At 44.7% G+C, this 19,355-nt stretch overlaps 1 protein-coding gene and 1 long non-coding RNA gene across 4 annotated transcripts in view; one reads left to right on the top strand and one right to left on the bottom strand.

Moving 5' to 3' along the window:
- The first annotated feature begins 517 nt into the window (after positions 1 to 517).
- On the top strand, positions 518 to 3,259 carry LOC309538215. Its single transcript, XR_014222135.1, has 2 exons — positions 518 to 1,076; positions 2,879 to 3,259. It is a non-coding gene; the product is annotated as an uncharacterized lncRNA (long non-coding RNA).
- Positions 3,113 to 19,355, bottom strand: part of GLG1 (golgi glycoprotein 1) — a 65,797-nt gene continuing 49,554 nt past the window's right edge. The window contains exons 16-27 of one of the 3 annotated variants that reach the window (XM_082233449.1): positions 18,981 to 19,069; positions 18,723 to 18,840; positions 17,467 to 17,559; positions 16,620 to 16,757; positions 15,419 to 15,542; positions 13,179 to 13,321; positions 11,904 to 12,005; positions 10,832 to 10,939; positions 10,190 to 10,310; positions 9,503 to 9,609; positions 7,159 to 7,322; positions 3,113 to 3,663 (exon numbers count right to left, since the gene is read on the bottom strand). In XM_082233449.1, coding sequence (XP_082089575.1) covers positions 3,657 to 3,663; positions 7,159 to 7,322; positions 9,503 to 9,609; positions 10,190 to 10,310; positions 10,832 to 10,939; positions 11,904 to 12,005; positions 13,179 to 13,321; positions 15,419 to 15,542; positions 16,620 to 16,757; positions 17,467 to 17,559; positions 18,723 to 18,840; positions 18,981 to 19,069 — 1,314 coding nt within the window. In that variant the 3' untranslated portion in view covers positions 3,113 to 3,656. Of the gene's footprint in view, positions 7,323 to 9,502; positions 9,610 to 10,189; positions 10,311 to 10,831; positions 10,940 to 10,995; positions 11,729 to 11,830; positions 12,006 to 13,178; positions 13,322 to 15,418; positions 15,543 to 16,619; positions 16,758 to 17,466; positions 17,560 to 18,722; positions 18,841 to 18,980; positions 19,070 to 19,355 lie in introns of those variants that run through there. The other 2 variants (XM_082233450.1, XM_082233451.1) reach the window with 2 other exon arrangements.

The raw sequence follows: 19,355 nt of genomic DNA, 5'->3' as shown, positions 1-19,355 counted from the left end.
ATTCAAGAACTCCAGAGTTATGCCCAGCAACAACCACTTTGCAAGGTAGGCCTAGATTTCTGTAGGTGGGGAGAGGGCAAGACTGCTCTGCCCCAGCAGCAAAGGGCACACCTGGCGCAACCCGCCAGCCCACCCTGGGGCCACATTTGCATGCAACGGCCCCGCCTCCACAGCCTTCGTTTGCATGCGCCGGCCCCGCCCACGCAAGGCTTATTTGCATGCCCCGCCCAACATGGCTCAGGGGAAAGGGAGGCAGGCGAGGCCTGGGCCGACTCAAGGGCCGCCTCACCTACGCCGGCTTCCCCTCCGGAGCGCGACCTTCTCCCTTCCGTTCCTTGATTTCCCGCCTGCGCTTTACGGCCGGACCGCGCGACAGCAGCGCACCCGGTGCCGTACATCAGCCGCGCGGCGGCCAATCAGAATCGGGGGGTGGGGTTACGGAGTCCGCGCAAGCGCACTCCGCTATCTTTGAGTGACAGTCCGAGACAGAGAGGCGGGGATGGAAAAGAAAGAGGCTTCTGCGACGCGCAGGCGCAGTATACAGTTCCTCGGTTGTGGCGGCGTTAATGCTGCTCCGCTTATCCTGGACACAGTTTTTTGGATAGTGGGAGTTTTGTGCGCGCTGCTCGCCAAGGACCTGCCAGTGCTACGGGGGGGGGGGGGCCGCATATTTTCGAGGTAGCTTCCCGCTACTTTATTAAAAAAAAATACTTTGCTTTAAGCTTGCATTAATTTTTGCATACCTGCAAGCGCAATAAATAAATATATGTTAAAAACGTTTTGGGAAGCAACGAGGGGCCGATCGAGTCGCTGTTGGCGGGATCGTTCGTAAGGCTTCTGCCGGAGTGGTGGAACCGTTGCACATGGTGAACCCCGCTGACCTATGAAGCTGCTCCGTGGTGGGTCTCTCACCCCAGTCTACCTCGCAGGGTTGTTACGGAGAAGAAAACGGGGAGGAGTGCCTGCACCGTGCACCCACCCTAGCAACTTGCAGGAATGGAAACATGTTGATGTAATAAATGAACGAAAGCTCGACTACGATTGTCACTGACTGTTCACATTTTTTAAAAAAGGAAGTAATGTGACTGTTCTTCGGTCTAATGTTGCCATCCGTTTTTGTCAACTCGTAGGCTCCAAAAATGGCGTAAAGTTGCGGGCAATCTGTAAAGCACAGCAGGGTCGCCATCCTCAGCTGGATAAGAGGCTCCTGGTTCCTCCAGAGCAGAGAAAGGGCCCCCTCCCTCGCCCCTAAAGTTGCCTGCATCTTGGGACAGTGTTCAGATGAAATATTGGGGTGTGGGGTTAGCCAGCAAAGGAGACTCCAGTCTATTGTGCGATGAAGCAAGTTTTAGGCTGCACCTCCTACTGGTGGGACAAAGAAGCATGCAACGGTTGACCACTGCTCCATCCCCATTTAAAAAAATACATCCATCTGTACGCCATTGTATCTTTTTAGATGAAACACAGGGTCCTTAGGTGCAAGACCAAGAGAAGCTCAGCAGTTTTCATATGAAGAAAGTTGAAGATTAATTTTTAGTAGTGCACTAGGTTAAAAACCAACAACCAAAAAGCCAAATTGGGTAGCTTTGCATGATTAAGTTGGAGGGAATGTATTCTCATAAAGCCCTAAATTCACATAGAACAAGATCCTCTTCCTCCAGTTTAGGAACTCACCATTGAACAGCTAAGCTCTACATTCTCCCAATTGCACAAAAAACAAAGGTTGGCCCAGAAGAAAAATACCACATCTTCTCCATCCTGGGCTAGCTCTTTGCCACAGACAGGCATCCCAGTTTTGAAGCGCTCTGCTTTTATTGGGTTACCACTGTTCCAGTGTCCCCTCCCCCTTCCCCATCACTTGAGCCTACTGTTGATGCAGATACAATCCAAATGAGCCTCTTCCCCTCATCCTGTAATATTTTAACAAAGCCAAGTATGCCTACCCCACACTGCATCAGTGAGACACAGTGGCTCGTGGCATCACTCTTAGAGAAATTATCACTTTGGGCAACAGGGAATTCCCATCTGGGACAGGGATGGTTCATGAAAACTGACATAAGGCATACCAAGAAGTGTTGTGGCTGACAGGCATCATGCACTTTGCTCCAAAGCAAGATTTGTTTGCACCTACAGGAGGAGTGGGGAACCTTTTTCAGCCTGAACTACACCCTCTTCTGGGCACCCTTTTGAGGGCCACATGTCAGTGGTGGGTAGTGACAGATCCCCACCCTGGGTCAGCCACTATATCCCAGTCTCACCTACCTCATATAGTTATTATGAAGATGAAATAGGGGAAGGAGCAACCATGTCTGCTGCCTTGAGCTCCTTGGTGGAAAGGGAGGCTAAAAATGCAAGATGGTAAATGTAGTTTAAATGTGACACCCAGAACTGAAACAGTACTCCAGATGTGGCTTGACCAGCAATCAGAGTAGAACTTTTACTCCCCGTGTTGTGGACACCATGCTTGTGTTAATTTCAGCTGAAGATTGTGTTTGCTTATTTATCAGCAAAAATGCATTGTAGGTCCATGTTTAGCTTGTGGTTGACTAAGAAACCTAAATTCTCACATGCCCAACTGCCAAGCTAGGTTCCCGCCCCAACCTAAATCTGGCTCTTTTTTGGTACCTAAATGCAGGATTTGATGTTTATCTCAGTTGAATTTCAGTTGTTTGTAGCCTAGTGTTCCAGCCTCTCAAGATCATTTTGAATTTTGATTCTATCTTTTATAGAGCTATAATCAGATAGAGCTATAATTAGTCTCAGTCTCATGCCATCTGCAAATCTTGATAAACACCCCCTGAATCAAAGTAATTTATAAAGGTGTTTAACAGCCCAGGAACACAGCCCTGACAATTGAGACCTCTTTCTTGGTAGATAGAGCCATCAATGAACACCCATTGGATATGGTCACTCAACCAGCTGTGGATCCATTCAACAACAATTATAATCCAGCCCACATTTTACCATCTTGTCAACAAAGGTACCACATGAGTTTTTGTCAAAAGTTTTTCTGGATTAAAAAGAAAAGGAGATACAATTTGTCTGGCATGACTTGGGGAGGGAGATTCCCTTTTTATTCACAGTTGATGGAGACACAAGGAAAACAAGTAAAAACCTGCAGACTCTTTTTTATTAAATTCTCCCATTTCATCTGTACAGAAAAAAATGCACATTATGTTCAGAATCTCCGTTAACAATTCAAAATTACACAGCATGAACATGTAAAAAGAAAGAACAGCCAAGATTTTGTACATAGAAAGGAAAAACAATTTACAAAAAAAAAAACCTTTGTTAATGTTACATTTTTTAAAAGGACTAAGGGTCAGCCAACATTAGCTGTATCATCTACCAATTTACTGTCTCTCCAAAGGGCTGGTTTTGCAAGCTGCAGGAGGGGCACTGAATACGAACCCTTTTATGCCACCCTGAGTTGTTCTGTGCACCTGCATTTTGCTTCTCTCAAACACAAAACATGCCTATTCTTCAATCAAACACCACTTATATTGAGTTCCAAAGCGTACCTGAAGGGAAATTGCAGCCTGCCTCTGATGCATTTCCAAGAACCTTGAGATAAGTCATTTAATTCTCTTTGCGCCAGCTAGGGAGCCTCTGGATGGAGGAATCTGCAAGTGTCGGAGAAGCAGCGCACCTGATGCTCAGAGTCTATACAGAAATTGAACCAATTATCATGCTGGTCACAGCTGTCCAGAAGGACTAGCAATATGAGAACAGGTGTCAGCACAAGCCGGGGGCCAGGACAGTGCTGATACCACATGCTGGATGGCACCACTTCCTAAAGACAGTTCCCTCCACCCAGCCCTCTTCCAGTTTGTTAGTATTAATGCTCTGGATGCACATGTAGTGTATATGTAGGAAGAGTGTAACCTATCAATCCAGTTGTACAAACTATGAAGCGGAACAGTTTTCCAATTCAACAAGTTCCTTAACTTACTTTGGGACAAGAGAATACCCTAGGCTACATCTAAGAGCCACCACTAAGAGCCAAGAAATCCCTCTCCTTAGGCTCCACCAGGGCTTTTCTGCGGGAACTTTAATCCTGTTATGCAGTGCCCAACCCGCGTACTTTCATCTCCAATGCATCAAACCAGGGGACCTTCCTTGAGATGAGAGCCAAGAGAGCAGCATCAGCACAGCTTTAGATGAGACACAAGGAAGGAGAAGCAGCAGCACAGGGTCCAGAAGCTGGAGGAGCTCGTGTTACAAGACAGTCGAGGCCACAGTGGTGAAGACAGCAAGTACTACAAGTTCAAACAGGGAACCTTATAGGGAAGAAGCAGAAAAACAAGCTCCCAATTCCTAAGTACTTTTCAAACATTCAAACTGCAGCACAGCCCCTTCCATCTTCCTCAAGCAGTTGCGCGTATTCTGAGGAGGAAGTGACAAGCACAACACTTGCAATACAATGCCACTTTAGATGAAGGATCATTTTTGTAAACAGGCGTCCCTCAAATAAGCCCCAAAGCAGGAATACTTAGCTGTCAGACTGAAACTGACAGGTTCTGAGGAGACTCCATGGAGGTTTAGGTGATGCTGAGAAAGAGACCTGCAGTGCTTGGAACTCAAGAGGCTGCTTCTCGTCTCTTTAAAACAATGGCTTGTTCAAGGTCACTGAGAGAATGGAGTGACTGGCTGGCTGTAATGGCTTCAGCATTCTCTTCCCAGTCTCTTCCCAGGCAACTAGTCCCCTTACGTGCATCTCGTACAAGCTCCTCTTCGGTAGCATCACTATATGCCTGCAAAAACCACTGCTGCCGATTATGGGAATTTACTCAGGAGAGCATTTTTCTTTCATTAACCAATGGGGCACTCCCACTAGGATCGAGGGAAGGCAATTGTAGTTGGCTGAAGGGAAGCAATGTAAGAATAATACGTTGTGCATCTTATCTGAATGCATGTGCTAGCCAGGATGGTGGGGGCATCCTCTCCTTTCACAGCATTTGCTGCAGGGTCGCCATATGCAAGTGCCAGTTTCTTCCCAACGTTGTGTAGGATTTGGACGATGATATGGCCTCCTACAGTATGAATGGCAGCTCTAAGCACCCTGCAATTATTCTGCTGGCTGCCTCTCTTGCAAGTGACTTGAGTTGCCCTGGGAGCATCCTCACCATCGCCACCCCATTTCAGAGTCAAGGTGGATTCCTTAGGATAAAGAAGTCTATGCCTTGCTTCAGAGTTAAAACACAGAATAAACACAATACTGAAGGGCATCCACGTGTGGGTGAAAGGGAGGGGGGAGGGAATAGAGGCTTTGGAATGCACTGAGCACGCACTAGTTGGGGAACTATGGCACACACCCCTTTCCAATGTCACCATTCATAAATTCAGTAATATCAGAAGTAGGGGAAGGAAATCCAATCTAGTGGCCACAGTCCAAAAAAACCCTTCAGTACACACAGGCTCGCCCACTGATCTTTGATTTCCCTAATCATCTCTCCTTAATTTTGGAGGCCTGAAACAGTCAGTGGGCCTCAGGGGTGAGGTGGGGTGAGATTCTTGCACAAGCTTTTCCAGTTTGCCATCCTCAGGAATACAAAGCCACACTCTGAACGACTTGCTTTCCAGTAGGATGAAAAATAAAGGTTCCCTAAAGCTAAAATCTGTTGTGCCTTTTACCAACACTTCAAGAGCAGCAGAAAATATTCACAGTAGTGGTATGGCTGAGTGTCCACATCATGATTAAGATCAGCTGGTCCCATTGCCAAAAGCCCCTCGCTTTTGTGACATTAATGCAGAACGCTGAGAAGTTGACATCTGACTGAGCAGTTGCAGCAAAGCAGGAAAAGGGGCAGGGAGGGGAAGAAGATGTGGCACTCAAGCCTTGTGTCGGGCTGACTCATGATTTAGCCCTCTAAAGCATACAGGCAACCATGTCTAACAGGCTGATAGATATCCTACTATATACATGGAGCCTGCACGTGCGTATTTCTTCTTCTTCGAGTTCCTCCCTGTGCTCTCCAATCAACAGACAAGGAGCACACTCCTGCTTATTGCAAACAGGTACTGTAGTACTGTTACTAAAAGCATCACTTCAGCAAAGATACCTCTCCCATCCAACTCTCAGAAAGCTATCCCCCCTCCCCTCCCCCGTCCTTGCTGAGTGTAGGGAGCCCTGCCAGCTTCCCTACTTCCCAAATGACTGATGATCTCTTTAGATGGATTCTTGACAGCAAGAAAAGTCTTACACCGTCCCTGACAGTTCAGGGAGGAAACTTCAGTAACTTGTAAATAAGGACCCTATGGGTCCAACCCCTTTGGGGAGGGCCCAAATCCTCGTTTTCTTCCAAAACCACCGCCTTACTACCCAAGACCACAGCTCCACCGTAGCTTCTCCAAAGGCTTCCCTTGAGATACAGTATGGTTTTGCAGGGGGTGCCTGTAAGACCACTGAAGTTTCTTTAATCTGGTCAATATTTTATTAACCCCAAAGATTGGAGTGGGGGTGGAGAAGTATGGAAGGCATTGCCTTTTGGCAAAAACGGAGGAACAAGCCACAAAAAGAAAAAAAGAAGTACAACAGAATACAGTAACAAAAACACAAAAACAGTAGAGATGATGACGGGTCTCTGGAGGCAACTCTTGCTGACTGATTATGTGCTGGAGATGCTTGTTCCAGGGTGAGCCAGATGTCCAAAGCAAGGCCAGCTGTGAATGGTGGGTGATGTCCCTTCCCCTCGGTTCTCCTGCCTAAGCCAAGGAGCACAAACACTTCCACACCAAGACCTACTGTCCAACACTATGTCTGGAACAGATCTTTAAAAATTTGCTTTAAAAACCTCTTGAGCTGCAGGTTGTCAGTCTGTCTGGGGAGTGAAGGCAGTTCCGACAGTATGAGAAAGAGAGAAAGAGAAAGAGAAAAAACTTGTCTACAGGCAGGCAAACAACAGTCGCTAACGACAGGGTAACGAAGCTGCTGGCTGGACCGCCAAGGCTGCACGTGCCAACTCGTTCCGAGGGTGGAGAAGCCATGGACGAGATGGGACACTCAGCTGGCACGGGCTGCTGTTCTAATCTGTTTGTACTCTCCAGAGAGGTGGGAGGGGAGACTATACAGAGGAGGGCTGTACAAACTGGGCAACGGGCAGGCAGGCAGGCCTTCTTTCCTTCCTTCTTCCCTTTGACTACCAAGGCAGGCTCTACCTGTCCTTCAGCTCTCGTGTCACTCGCTTCGTGATACGCCCACACATCAGGCCAATCAGGAACAGGATGCAGATGCCCACACTGATCACTGAGAGGATGTAGTTCTTGGATGGAGAGGTCATCACTTGCATGGCAAGATCAGAAAAGCCTTCCGCTGGGGCAACCTGGCAGGCAAGGAGGAAAAAGAGTCAGCTCCCAAATCAATCGTAACAGATGTCTACAATGTACAGATGAAATTTAGGGGTCAGTGCTTCAAACAAATCTTCTCTAAAACCACCCGATTTGTTACAACCCTGTATAGACCAGAATAGGGTTGCAGGACCATAAACTGGGCTAGGCCGTTTGTCCATGTTATCCTGGTGTTCTGCCAGCTCCTTCTCTCATAGGTGCTTACCTGAACCTTCTTTTCTTCTTCACAGGCTTAAGAAATTTAAAATATATATTAAACAGCTTGTAAATTCTTTCAAATAAAAATAAAGGAACAAAGTAGGGCAGGGAGACGGTATTTTCAGCAGTGGCACCTGGGTGAAGAAACACACCTCCTAAAGATGATCACCTGGCACCAGCTTTGTGATTTTTTTTAGAGTCAGGTGAAGACCTTTCTATTCACCTAAGGGCCTTTGAAATAATTGTTTTATGGACTAGTCTTCTTAGCTGTAAAAACTGTTTTGTGTTTAGTTTAGTTTATCGCTTTATATTGTACCTTAATTGTGCTTGTTTTGGGCATCAATCAAAGATTTTGTGTAATGGGGTAGCTTTACAATTTCCATTAATAAATGATTTTTTAAAAGTATCTGATCCTATCCCTCCCTCGCATGGTATTGAACACAAAAAGATCTACAGCTGTGAAGTAGGAAGGAAGTTGAGCAGTTGGGGGAGTGGTGCAGGAAAAACAACTTACTCCTTAACTTAAAGAAAACAAAAGAGATCATTGTGGACTTTACGAAATGTAAATTGAATATTCAGACACTTATTATTGAGGGGAAGTGCGTGGAACAGGTCTCAGTGTTTCGATTTCTGGGAATGGAGTTGAGAAACGACCTAACCTGGGGAGAGAACAGCAAAGACCTGGTGAAGAGAGCACAGCAGAGGTTATATTTTTTGAGAATCCTCCGGAAAAACAATCTCTCAAAGGACCTGTTGATGGCATTTTACCATTGCACTGTGGAGAGCGTACTAACTTATGGTCTGTGTGTATGGTTTGGGAGCTGCACGGCCAGGGAAAAAACAATGCTATCCAGGGTTGTAAAGACTGCAGAGAGAATAACTGGGTGCACTCTTCCCACCTTAGATCAAATCTCAGCTGCCAGGTGCCATAAGAAAGTGGCAGAGATAGCACAGGATAGCACACACCCCAGAAATGATCTCTTTCAGCTTCTGCCTTCTGGAAGAAGGTACAGGGTTATAAAGGCCAGGACTAGCTGCCTGAGAAACAGTTTCTATGCAAATGCAATTCTGGTTCTAAACGCAGCATAAAGGGTTTCTACAGCATAGTGCATTTTAAAATAGGGTTTTAGAGTTTTTAGGGGTTTTTGAATGTTTTATGTAGTTTTGTGGTAGTGTTATGTAGTTTTTATGTAGTTTTATGTAGTTTTGCAATTTCATTGTCCTGCATGGGACAATGACAATAAAGATCTATCTATCTATCTATCTATCTATCTATCTATCTATCTATCTAAAAGCAGCAAGAGGAGTCCTACGCTCCTTATATCCTTTCAACTGCAAGCTTTTCCCTTGAGAGTCAGGATGTTCTTTCTGTAACCAATCTCTCCTCAGCAGAGTGTGCAAACACAAACCATGGTATGTGCAGCAAGGTGTCTGGAGAGGAGGAGTGGGGATTCCCCACTAGGGTGCTACATGCTTGTCCAACAGCAGGATGGTATTGCCCTCCCACAGCTGCCCTGTGCTGGGCCTTCCAAATTTCTCTCTCTCTCTCTCCCCGCCCCCCCCCCCCAATTTCAGGGGCCAGGAGCTCAGATATCAAGAGATGGGGCCCTGCTCTGTAACAGCAACTGTTACATTTTGTGCTGCACTTGCCCTGGCAAGGATAGCTTTCTACAGATGGAATTTAGAATTGCACAGAAGTGGTGAGGAGCCATGCTCGACATGCATATTAAGGCTGTCCATGCCGGTAACTCAGACTCGCTTCCAAGACCAATCTAGCATATTGTGTCAAGGATTGTCATTACAGTAGCGGCATTCCATCATGTGTTCACGGCCTTCAGCACCAACACATGCATCATGCTGGAACCTTCCATCTGTTCCAATTCCCTCATATACCCAACAATCCCTAGGCACCCAGAAGAGGTCTTCCTGGAGGAATAAAGTGAGCAGCTTTGCTCACCTTGGCAGCGTAGCTCCACATTTCAATTCGGTCGTTAAGGCGCTTCTTACACTCAGGCTGCAACCTCACACGCTTGTCTTCCAGGGCCTCCATCAGACAAGACATCTCTGCAGAACAGAGGAAAGAGTGTTACAAATGATTGAAGGCACAGTTTTTCTCAGATCATCATGATCTTGATCTTCCCACCTTCTTGCTATTATGCGTTTCTCAAGGTGACAAAACAGGTAACGACCATTGAACCACTTCATTGGGGGGGGGAGCACTGGGGGGCTCAGAGATTTCATGGGCACCAGGCAAAATAATCAGGGGTGCATACGGGCACCACGTTGGTGACCCCTGTGTTTAACATATTTTATATATATTTTAAGAAAATACGTATTGCTTAGAAAAGATTTTACTCATTAATCTAAGCAATGATGATGAAAGTTGTATGAAAGTTCCTCTGTTTCCCCCCCCCCCAAGTATAATGATTTTTACCACTGGTGGGGGGATTCTATCCACTAGTCCTTCACACCTCTAGGAAGTGTACAAATCTATCCTAAGCAAAGTTGTGTAGAGTGCAATTGTGCCTAGACTTGTTCAATACCAAGAGCAGGAGCAGAAGACTAAAAACGATTGACTCTGTGGAAGTAGCACCACTGGTGGCAGAGATGCTTCCTGGGCTTCTTAGCAAGCTGTAAGACTTACGTCGCCCTCTTCCTGGTGGGATGGCAGCACAGTGGTGCTTGATGTCAAGGGCACAGGCCGTATGAAGGACGGGGTCCACAAAGATATCAGCTTTACTCTCCTTCAACATGTTGAGCACCTCCTAGAAGGGCAGAAAATTGCAATGCACCCTCAATATAATGATTTGCATATTTCATCTTAACTTGCTCATCCTCCTGCTGCTTCATTATACCTGGAATACTTAAACCCTGGTTTATAGCCCTGAGCAGTTCTCAAATAAAGTAAGATTTTTTTTGCAGTGTGGAAGACTCCAGTTGCTTTCAAATGGATCACATTTATAGTAGTCTACTCAAAGTTATGAAGGCATTTATGACTGTTGCCGGGTCGGAATTTGAAAGGGATGTGCTGAAGTGTGGCAACAGAAAAATGCAAAGGGGAAGGAATGGATGCCTTCCTTTGGCTGACTGAATTGTACTGAGGAGCAGTGACAGAGGGGAAAGCAAATCACAATTAGCCCTAGGAATCCTTGGAACATCCAAGCTAGGGAACAAAGCTGTAGTGCCGAAGAAGTTCCGAAGTGAGGAGAATGCCAACAGATTGAGCTGTACACAATCTAGCATTCTCCCCCTTGCCATTAGCACAGAAGCACACCTAGTTCTTTACCTTCTTGCACATGTCTGCTTTGATCTTTAGCAGATTCACTTTCAGGCATTCTTCCACTTGTCCTGTCTGCTCCTGGGCTGCTGCTTCCTCGGCGCACAAGCTAGAAATCTTTCAAAACATAAAATACATTAGGTTATAGTACCACAGGCCAACAAAATTAGCCTCCTTTTGGAGGGAGATAGAACAAATTTATGTGAAAAAAGGTCCAAAACATGGAATCTAGCAAGGGAAACAAATGCAACCTTACTTTCTGGTTCAGTACATGTTATCCCTTTATTACTGAGGAAAGGCTTACAGTGTAACATAGCCCAGAGGATTAGCAACATTATCCAGAGGTCCTCTATTGTGGATGTTGCCTAAGGCCAAGGCTGGAAGCTATTCCCTGACTTAAGCTAAATTCCAGCTGGCAGAGCCTGGAACAATTTCTGGAAATAAGCAGAGGTGACAAGCAGCACCTACTCTCCACCCTGCAAGAGCAGGATTCTATGCTTCTATCATAGAGTTTTTGCTCGGCAAGGCAATACTATTAGGGGCCATCTACTCCTGCTTTTAAGCTTCCTGTTCCTTTCCAAATTCATGGGAGGCTTGTTCACAAAGAGGTCCTTAAATATCAGTTACGATGAAACAAGGAGTCTCCCACAAACTATTCCTCATAGCATGAAAAGGACCAAGGGGATGAACTTTACATATCACTTTAACTCTGGACAGGATGATTCCATATGAAATATGAACAATTTATGTGTAAAATGCCAAGTTGGATTCCCGTAACGCTTTGCTCTACAAGCAGCTCTTAGAGCAAATCCATTCTCTGCAAATTGCAAATGCCACAAAAGGTGACAACCACAAGGTGATTTTAAACTACTGGGGGATTCAATCATGATCGCCATAGTTCAAACTAAAAAAATTCCTTCCAGTAGCACCTTAAAGACCAACTAAGTTAGTTCTTGGTATGAGCTTTCGTGTGCATGCACACTTCTTCAGATACACATAGTTCAAACTGTACTACCAGGAGCTCATGAGAACTTGCCAACATATATAGTTGTGAAGGAGGATTGAATTTGAAAGCTCCTACCTCTTCTGAGCAGTGCATCTGCAACTGAGGATCTAACCGGTAATCAAGAGCGGATTCCTCGATAATCACTCGAATCTGATCTTCACAGTCGGGAGAGAGACGCTGTTTAAGGGTGAGAACAAGAACAGTCATGCCACAGAATCATTAATGCACATTCAGCACAAATCTTGAGCAATCATGTATTTTTGGTGCATTTTTTAGCACTAAAAATCTCTTAAAGTCAATCTTTGACAGCAAAAGGCAGCTTCGTATATGGCTTTTTTCTATAGGGAGAATTCTTCATATGGGAAAACATTAGAATGAGGCAGCACTTAGACAAAATCTGCAATTCAATTCAAGATGCAAGAATACAGCAAGCCAAAGCAATCTGATCAAAGAGGGTAATTATGTGTTACATTCACCACACCAGAAGAAGCCCCATGCAAGTGAGCCTCTGACAGCTGGGAATTCTGAATGCTTCCAGGGAGATAAGGCAGAGATGAGTCCTCCTTCATTGTTTACCTATGCTCATATTCTGTCTCCTAATATCCCTCGATATATTCATGAGGGAAAAGAGCAGGGCCATTTAGCTGATAAAGAGATAAGATAAGCAGAGGAAGGCTACCAGCAGCTCAATGATCACCTTTGCTTTCTGTCTGCAGGTCCAAGAAGAAGCCTTCTCAACTCTCAGGGGCTGCTTTACACATCACTCCTTTTAACATAATGATCGCACCACTTAGGCTGATCAGTGACACCAGATGGATTACCAAAAATCCACTGTTCCATAAAATTAGCTAATAATATAATGAATTGTGTGATTTCAATATAGTTACAGCTTTTTCCAAATATAAGTGGTTAACTTTTAGGACTTGACAAAATTAATGTTAAACACTCTATTACTTACAAACATTAAACCATGTATGGAACTGTATGTTTTCAATTGTCCCAACTTAAAATGTTTTATTAAGTGGGTTTTATTCATTTTTCTCTCCTAATCAACATTCATTTCAAATGCTTGGTTGCTGGAAAAATTCTTTAGATAGTTATTCAGCATGTAAAATTTACACAGCACACTTTTTAAATTTTAAGTTAAATAAACGTAACTTTTAAGTTTAGGTTGACTAAATCAGATCACTGGAACAAATTCCCAGAGAACCTGTATAACTGGGCCTAAGCTTCTGAGACCTGCCTGTATTTTAAACATGCTTGTTGACTGGCACACGCCACATAGCAGAACAAGTCCCTTTGGGGACCTTCTGGCCCTAGGTCCTTGTGAAACACATGCCCCTTAGTCACCTGGTCTGCGTATTTCAGCTTCAAGCAGGATATGACCTGCCCTTCAAGCTCAGAATCATCCTTGGCCTTGGTCAGAATGCTCTGGCAGAATTTGGGGATGTCAGCTTTGCAGGCCTTCCTGAGCACTGGATTCAGGCGGTAATCTACGAAGGAAGAAAGGAGCAAAATTAGTGATGAAGACTGGCTGCTGGAATGAGGCGCCAGCTGCAGAACTGAGTCACTTTTACTAAGCAGCCTAGCACTGGAGTTCTTTCTGACTGAGTTGCCCATAATGTAGCCAAGTTGCAAGGCCTTGGCTCTTGGGAAACCAGCTACATACACACAAGGCTCGGCAGATGCCCACAATCCTGTGGGAGCATAGAAAAAAGGAACAAGCTGTGGAATTCAGCTTACTTGGTTCCCAGCTCTCATGGTCATGGTTGACCATTAATATGGAGATTCCTCCTGCTTCCCTCCTCCCCTAGTGCAAGCAACAAACCCTGGTTTAGCATCATATCCACATCAGCAATGTTCGTTTGTTCTGCTCAAAGGATGCAAAAGAACAAGGAAGCCAAGAACAAGCTTTAGCTTTACACTGTGGTTTGTTAAGGTCACAACAAATTACTATCTCTGATTCATACGTAACATTTAGGTGTGGTTTGTAGGTCCTGCTTGTGATAGGGAGGGCATGCCAATGCTAAATCATTGCCAAGTGTCATGGATGAGGTGATATGAAAGCCTTCCGTGGTGGCTATCAACTGATGATGCACACAGGGTTAGGGATATCAAAATTTAAAGACAACTATCCAAACCACGCTGGTTTCTAACTTTTTTTTGTTCTGCCCAGTACTGCATATAAATAGAGCAGTACAGATGCTGCTTCCAGGCTGTTCTCATAATGTCTGTAGAAATTATCAAAGGGTGGGTGACTGATATGGTTAACCCGATGCCATGGGAAAATAACCCAGGGGAGGGGGAAAAGGGGTGTTCTTAAAACTTTTTCCTTTATTCAGCAAAAGCTGAGGAACATACAATCACACCTGAAAACATACTTAGTTATAGCATAGCTAAATCTCTGCATTAGGTAGCAATTTTAAAAAATTCAGGTTTATATCAAGCTCTTTCAGAGATCCTTTTAACTGGAGATGAACTGAACCTGACACTTTTTGTATGCACAGTATAAACTTTAGTATTGGGCTAGGGAATCTTCTCTTACGTTTCAAGTATAGGTAATAACTTAAAATCAGATGTTTTTAAAAGACAAATAATAAAAAAAATCCTACCAGTTTTCAAATAGGCAATGCTGAATGGTGAAGGCACGGGGTTGTGCAAGGAGAGGACAAATTATTTTAACACTCAAGAAAAGTTTGCCTTGGAGGGGATTATACCTACAGCAGACCTGAATAGACAAAACATTTATGCCACACAAACAAAGCAAACAAGACAGTCTAGTCTGGCAGGCTGAACCTGGGACGCTGCCAGAGCCCTCCCACAGCCTTCCCAAAGCAGGATAAGCATGTGATCACAACTATGCACACGTGTGGGGAGGAAATAAATAAATGGAGAGTGGGTTTCCTTGGCTCTCCATTTATTTATTTACCACCAGCCCACAAAGCTACAATCGTGTAAGTAAAATAAGCATAAGATGTGAGTTACCTGTATAAATAACAACTATAAAATATCATAGCACCAGCCCTTTCCTTAAAAAAGGTCAGTTCCTAAAAGCCTGTTGGAATACAAAAGTATTCTCCTGCCAGCAGAAGGGCAACCAGGAAGGAGCCAGTCTAACGTCTCTGGGAAGAGAGTTCCAATGTTTGGGAGCAGTTACCAAGAAGGTCCTAACTTGCGTGCCCGGCAAACATGCCGTGAGGGTGGTGTGACTGAGTGAAGGGCCTCCCCCGAAGATCTCAGGGCCCAGGTAGGTTTGTATGAGGGAATATGGTCTTTCAGATAGCCTGGATCTAAGCTGTATAGGGCTTTATAAGGTCATAACCAGCACTTTGAATTGTTCCTGGAAACAGACCAGTAGCCATTGGAAATGTTTTAAAAGGAAATCATTTGCTCCCTATATCTAGCCCTGATCAACAGTCTGGCTGCAGCTCTTTGGGCCAGCTGAAATTTCTGAGCACATTTTAAAGGCAGCTCCACGTAGAGCACATTACAGTAGTCCAGATGGGATATATCAGACATTGCAGGTAATGAAGATTACAGCCCTTAAGTGCAGACCCCAGGCCCAATTCCAAGAAAAACCCCACCATTACCTGTGTTCTGTGTAATCTGGCGCTTGGTAATCATTTGCTTGCATTTGGGATCCATCATTTCGCTGTTCTTGTTCTGTTTCAAACATTGCAGCATGTTCTTTGCATCTGCTTCTGGACAGAATCTCTGACAGGGAGAGAAAGCACCAACAAGTGAGCACGGGGAGAGCAACAGCACTTCCCATCTTAAGCCAGGACTCTTGTTGCCTGAATGCAAAGTGCTGAAGAGGTACAAGTCAGGCCTCACTGCACTTCCAGGCCAACCCAGAGGTTGCTTGGCATGGAATGAATTCTTAAAAGGTGTTGTGTTAATACCCGTGCCCATTACTGTCAGGAGAGGTGGTGGGAACGGCACCTCTGAATCAATGTACTTTTGTAGAGAAAGTTTAGAAACACACTGAACCAAGAACAGAACAGGAAGATGGGAAAAGTGGGGCTTCGCTCAGCTATAATTCTATATGATCCTCTTGCTGGTCTGAGTAGTTTGAAGAGAAATCAAAGAGCCGCTGCACTTCCAAGAGCCTTTTTGCTGTATCTCCTTTAGTATCAGGCCTTTAGGGCATGCACCTGCCTAAAGTTCTGAGAAAGCCTGAAGTTCTACAGAAGTTACAGCAGAGGAGAGAGAAAAAGCTTGCCCCTCAACCAGGGTTTGACACTTTGCCATTTCAGTTTTACTTCTCTGATCTTTCACCAGATATGTTTGAGTATCTGGTAGAAGATTAGAATATGGTTGAGTATCAACCTCATATTCATAGCTAGATATTTAAAAATACATACTTGAGGTCAGGAGATGTTTTAAGATTAGAATCGTTTGACTCTTTCCAGAATGAAGAGTCAAGCTTGTACACTAAAAATGGTCAGATTTGGTTTGCACCATAGAATATTGTGAATATTAACAAATCATCCCATGCCATGCAGAAATGGCCTCTGGGTTTGTGTACAAGATGGGCCAATTCCCAATGAAAGATTTTGCCTTTGCAGACAAATAAATATGGAAATCAACAAAACTGAGAAGTCTTCATGAGCAGCAGCAGGCAGAAACCCAGTTTAAACGTCCAAAAATATTCCTACAAAAATCCATGTGGATTCCTATTTCAAGGCAATGTCAGCTACATGTACTCTTGCATGGATAGAAAATGTTACACGGAAAGCAACATGATGTGGCCTGATTCTAAACCTCTCCTCATCAACCAGCCACCCTTACCTTGATCATTTGCTTGCAAACACGCATGAGAGTATAATCCAGTTCTGGATCCATCATCTCAGTCTCCTGGAGTTTGAAGACTTTCTGATGGCAGCGAGTGCTGAGTTGCTTCTTGTTTTCCTTAAGACACTCAATAATCTGCAGTTAAATAAATAGAACATCTCAAGGGTAACTGGACGCTAGATGGCAGCATTGCTAATCTGGGAGTAAGTAAATGACTCAATGGCTTTAAAATAACAAAGCAAAGGCTATGGAACAAAATAGCCAAACCCCTGCATTATTTTAAGCAGCACCTCATCTAAAACAGGAGCAATACTGGCACTGAGGAGGTCTCGCCCACAGCACATTTTGGGTGAAGTATTCTAAGGAGGATGCTAAATTGAGGAGGGTTTAGAAGTACCAAAATAAATTATATTAAAAGCCAACTCATAAGATGGAAGTCACTGTGTTCACTTAGCCTAGGGGGGGGGGGGGAGGTTTAGTGGCTGAAAGTTCAACTGAGCGAGTAAAAGCTCTTTCTTCAACAGTCAACATGGTAGTTTCAGTGTAAACCGGCCTCCTTTGGAAGGGTGAGATATTTTGTAGCCACTGACTAAGGAAGAGCTAGAGGAAAATTGAGCCCATGGAGAAGTGCTCTGTCGTGCTGGAGAAACACTTGCCAGTGGTGCTTAGGCAGTTGATCAGCCCATCCAGTGGACTTGGCTGTGAGTCAGAGTACAAGCAAAAGGTCTGTAAATCAAAGCAGACTGAAATGGGCTTTGATGCAGAATGTATTCTGGTCAAAGCCTTTCTTGCTAGGCAGAAACATCGAGAGAGAGAGAGAGCGCACACTGAAAAGGCAGATCACCTGAGCATTGCCATAGGGGACGTTCTGGCAGTAGTCCCTGATGTCCGATTTGCAGGCCTCATGAAGGTCTGGTTCCAGGCGGATATCCTCAGTCTGCAAGATGAATCACATTGAAAAAGGATTCAGACTCAAAGGGAAGGTGGAAAGCTTGAACATCCAAAGCAAACAAAACCAATTAAAAGAAGTAAAAAGCCCATGAGAGAACCAAGTGTTTATCTTCTAACTAGGAAGCTCTCTGCAGGCAACCATCAGCACTCTAGAGGTTATATATTTATTTAATAGGATCTCTTTACTCATTCTTCACCCTCATGCTGCACAGTGGATTACAACAATAATATAAATTTATAAAGCTGTTATAATTATAAAGCAAGCAAAACCTTTCCAAGTGGAACAGAACGCTTTAAATTCAGCAAAAGAGGCCCCACAAAACAACACTTTAACAGTCAAAGGCCAGGATGAAAGAGATGTCTTCAGCTATGCGATGAAGATGCTAGAGATACTTCTGTAGGGAGGGACTTCCGCAATGTAGGGGCTGTCACAGAGAAAACCCTCTCCCAGGCTGCCATTCCCTCAACTTCTGAGGGTGGCGGAACTACCCTCTACATGTCTGAACACCCTTGAACAGCTTTTCTCAACCTTGGGTCCCTAGATTTTGTTGGACTACAACTCCCATCACTCCCAGCCAGCATGGCCAGTGGTCAGGGATGATGAGAATTGTAGTTCAAGAACATCTGAAGATCCAGGGTTGAGAAAAGCTGCCCTAGAAGGTCAGTTGGGAAGAGGCAGTCTTTCAGCTATTTGAGGCCAAAGCTATGAATCAAAATATAACACACTTGTGCAATGCAGTCTTCAGTTTGGCTGCCCAGGAGAGCTCTGGAAAAAATCCCTTAAAACACACACACACACACACACACACAGTGAGAGAGAGAGAGAGAGAGAGAGAGAGAGAGAGAGAGAGAGAAGGTGCTTGCAGTTCTATTGGTCCAAGGGAGCTGGTTGAACAAGACTCTAAAACCCCAACAGCTGGGGATGGCTTTGGCTCAGCAAAAACTGCCTTCTTGTGGCAAGGTGCCAGGAAAAACCAATGTTTGCAAAGAAGCCTGCTATAAGCCCGATTTAGAATATAAGAAATGGTAATTAGAGAGAAGGAAACTAGCACTGAGGGGCAGCCAAATATTTTCAGGGTAGCGCAAGCTGATGCAACCCTCCACAGAAGCCATTGCAAAGCCTCAGAGTAACAAGAGAGCAACTTTTACCATTTCCAGCTCCTCAACACGTAGCTGCTTGCGGCACTTCATGGAGACCTGGTGCTCCTTTGCATCTCTCAGTGTGTCGTTGCGTACAATGGTGCTCAGGCAGATCACCACATCCACCCTGAAGAGGACAGAAGTGTTATAACACCAGGCTATCTTGGTGTAAAACTCTTGGGTATCACCCACTTTCTGATTAAGAGACAAAAGTTTCTCTAGCATTCAAAAGCCATGAGGCCAAATTTCTGACACACACACACATACTTTTTCTTGATGTTGGGGCACAGCTTCAGGACATCCTCTTTGCAGGCCATTTTAAATTTGTAGGAGAATCTGAAATCTTTCATCTGAACCTAAAGAAAGAAAAGCAAACAGACTCCTCTCAAGGTCAGGCACAGTCAGGAAGCCTTTCACAGAATATCTGCTACTGCAGCCCCAGTCAATGGCATCTCTCTGCCCTGCTTCTTGCCTTGCCACCTTTGAGCTTCAGTTCAAGTTATCCCTTCTAGTGAGGCTAAGGGTGAATGCAATGCCCATCCAAATCACTATGGGCCCACCACATGCACTGCCTGCCTCCAGCTGCAGAATGAGAATGGCAGATTTGGAAGGAATGTGGTTAAAGGCACAAAGCAGCCAACA

This window comes from Podarcis vaucheri (assembly GCF_965113315.1).
Source record: "Podarcis vaucheri genome assembly, chromosome: 7".
Lineage (NCBI taxonomy): Eukaryota > Metazoa > Chordata > Lepidosauria > Squamata > Lacertidae > Podarcis > Podarcis vaucheri.
This window is presented reverse-complemented; position numbering and strand designations above follow the sequence as displayed.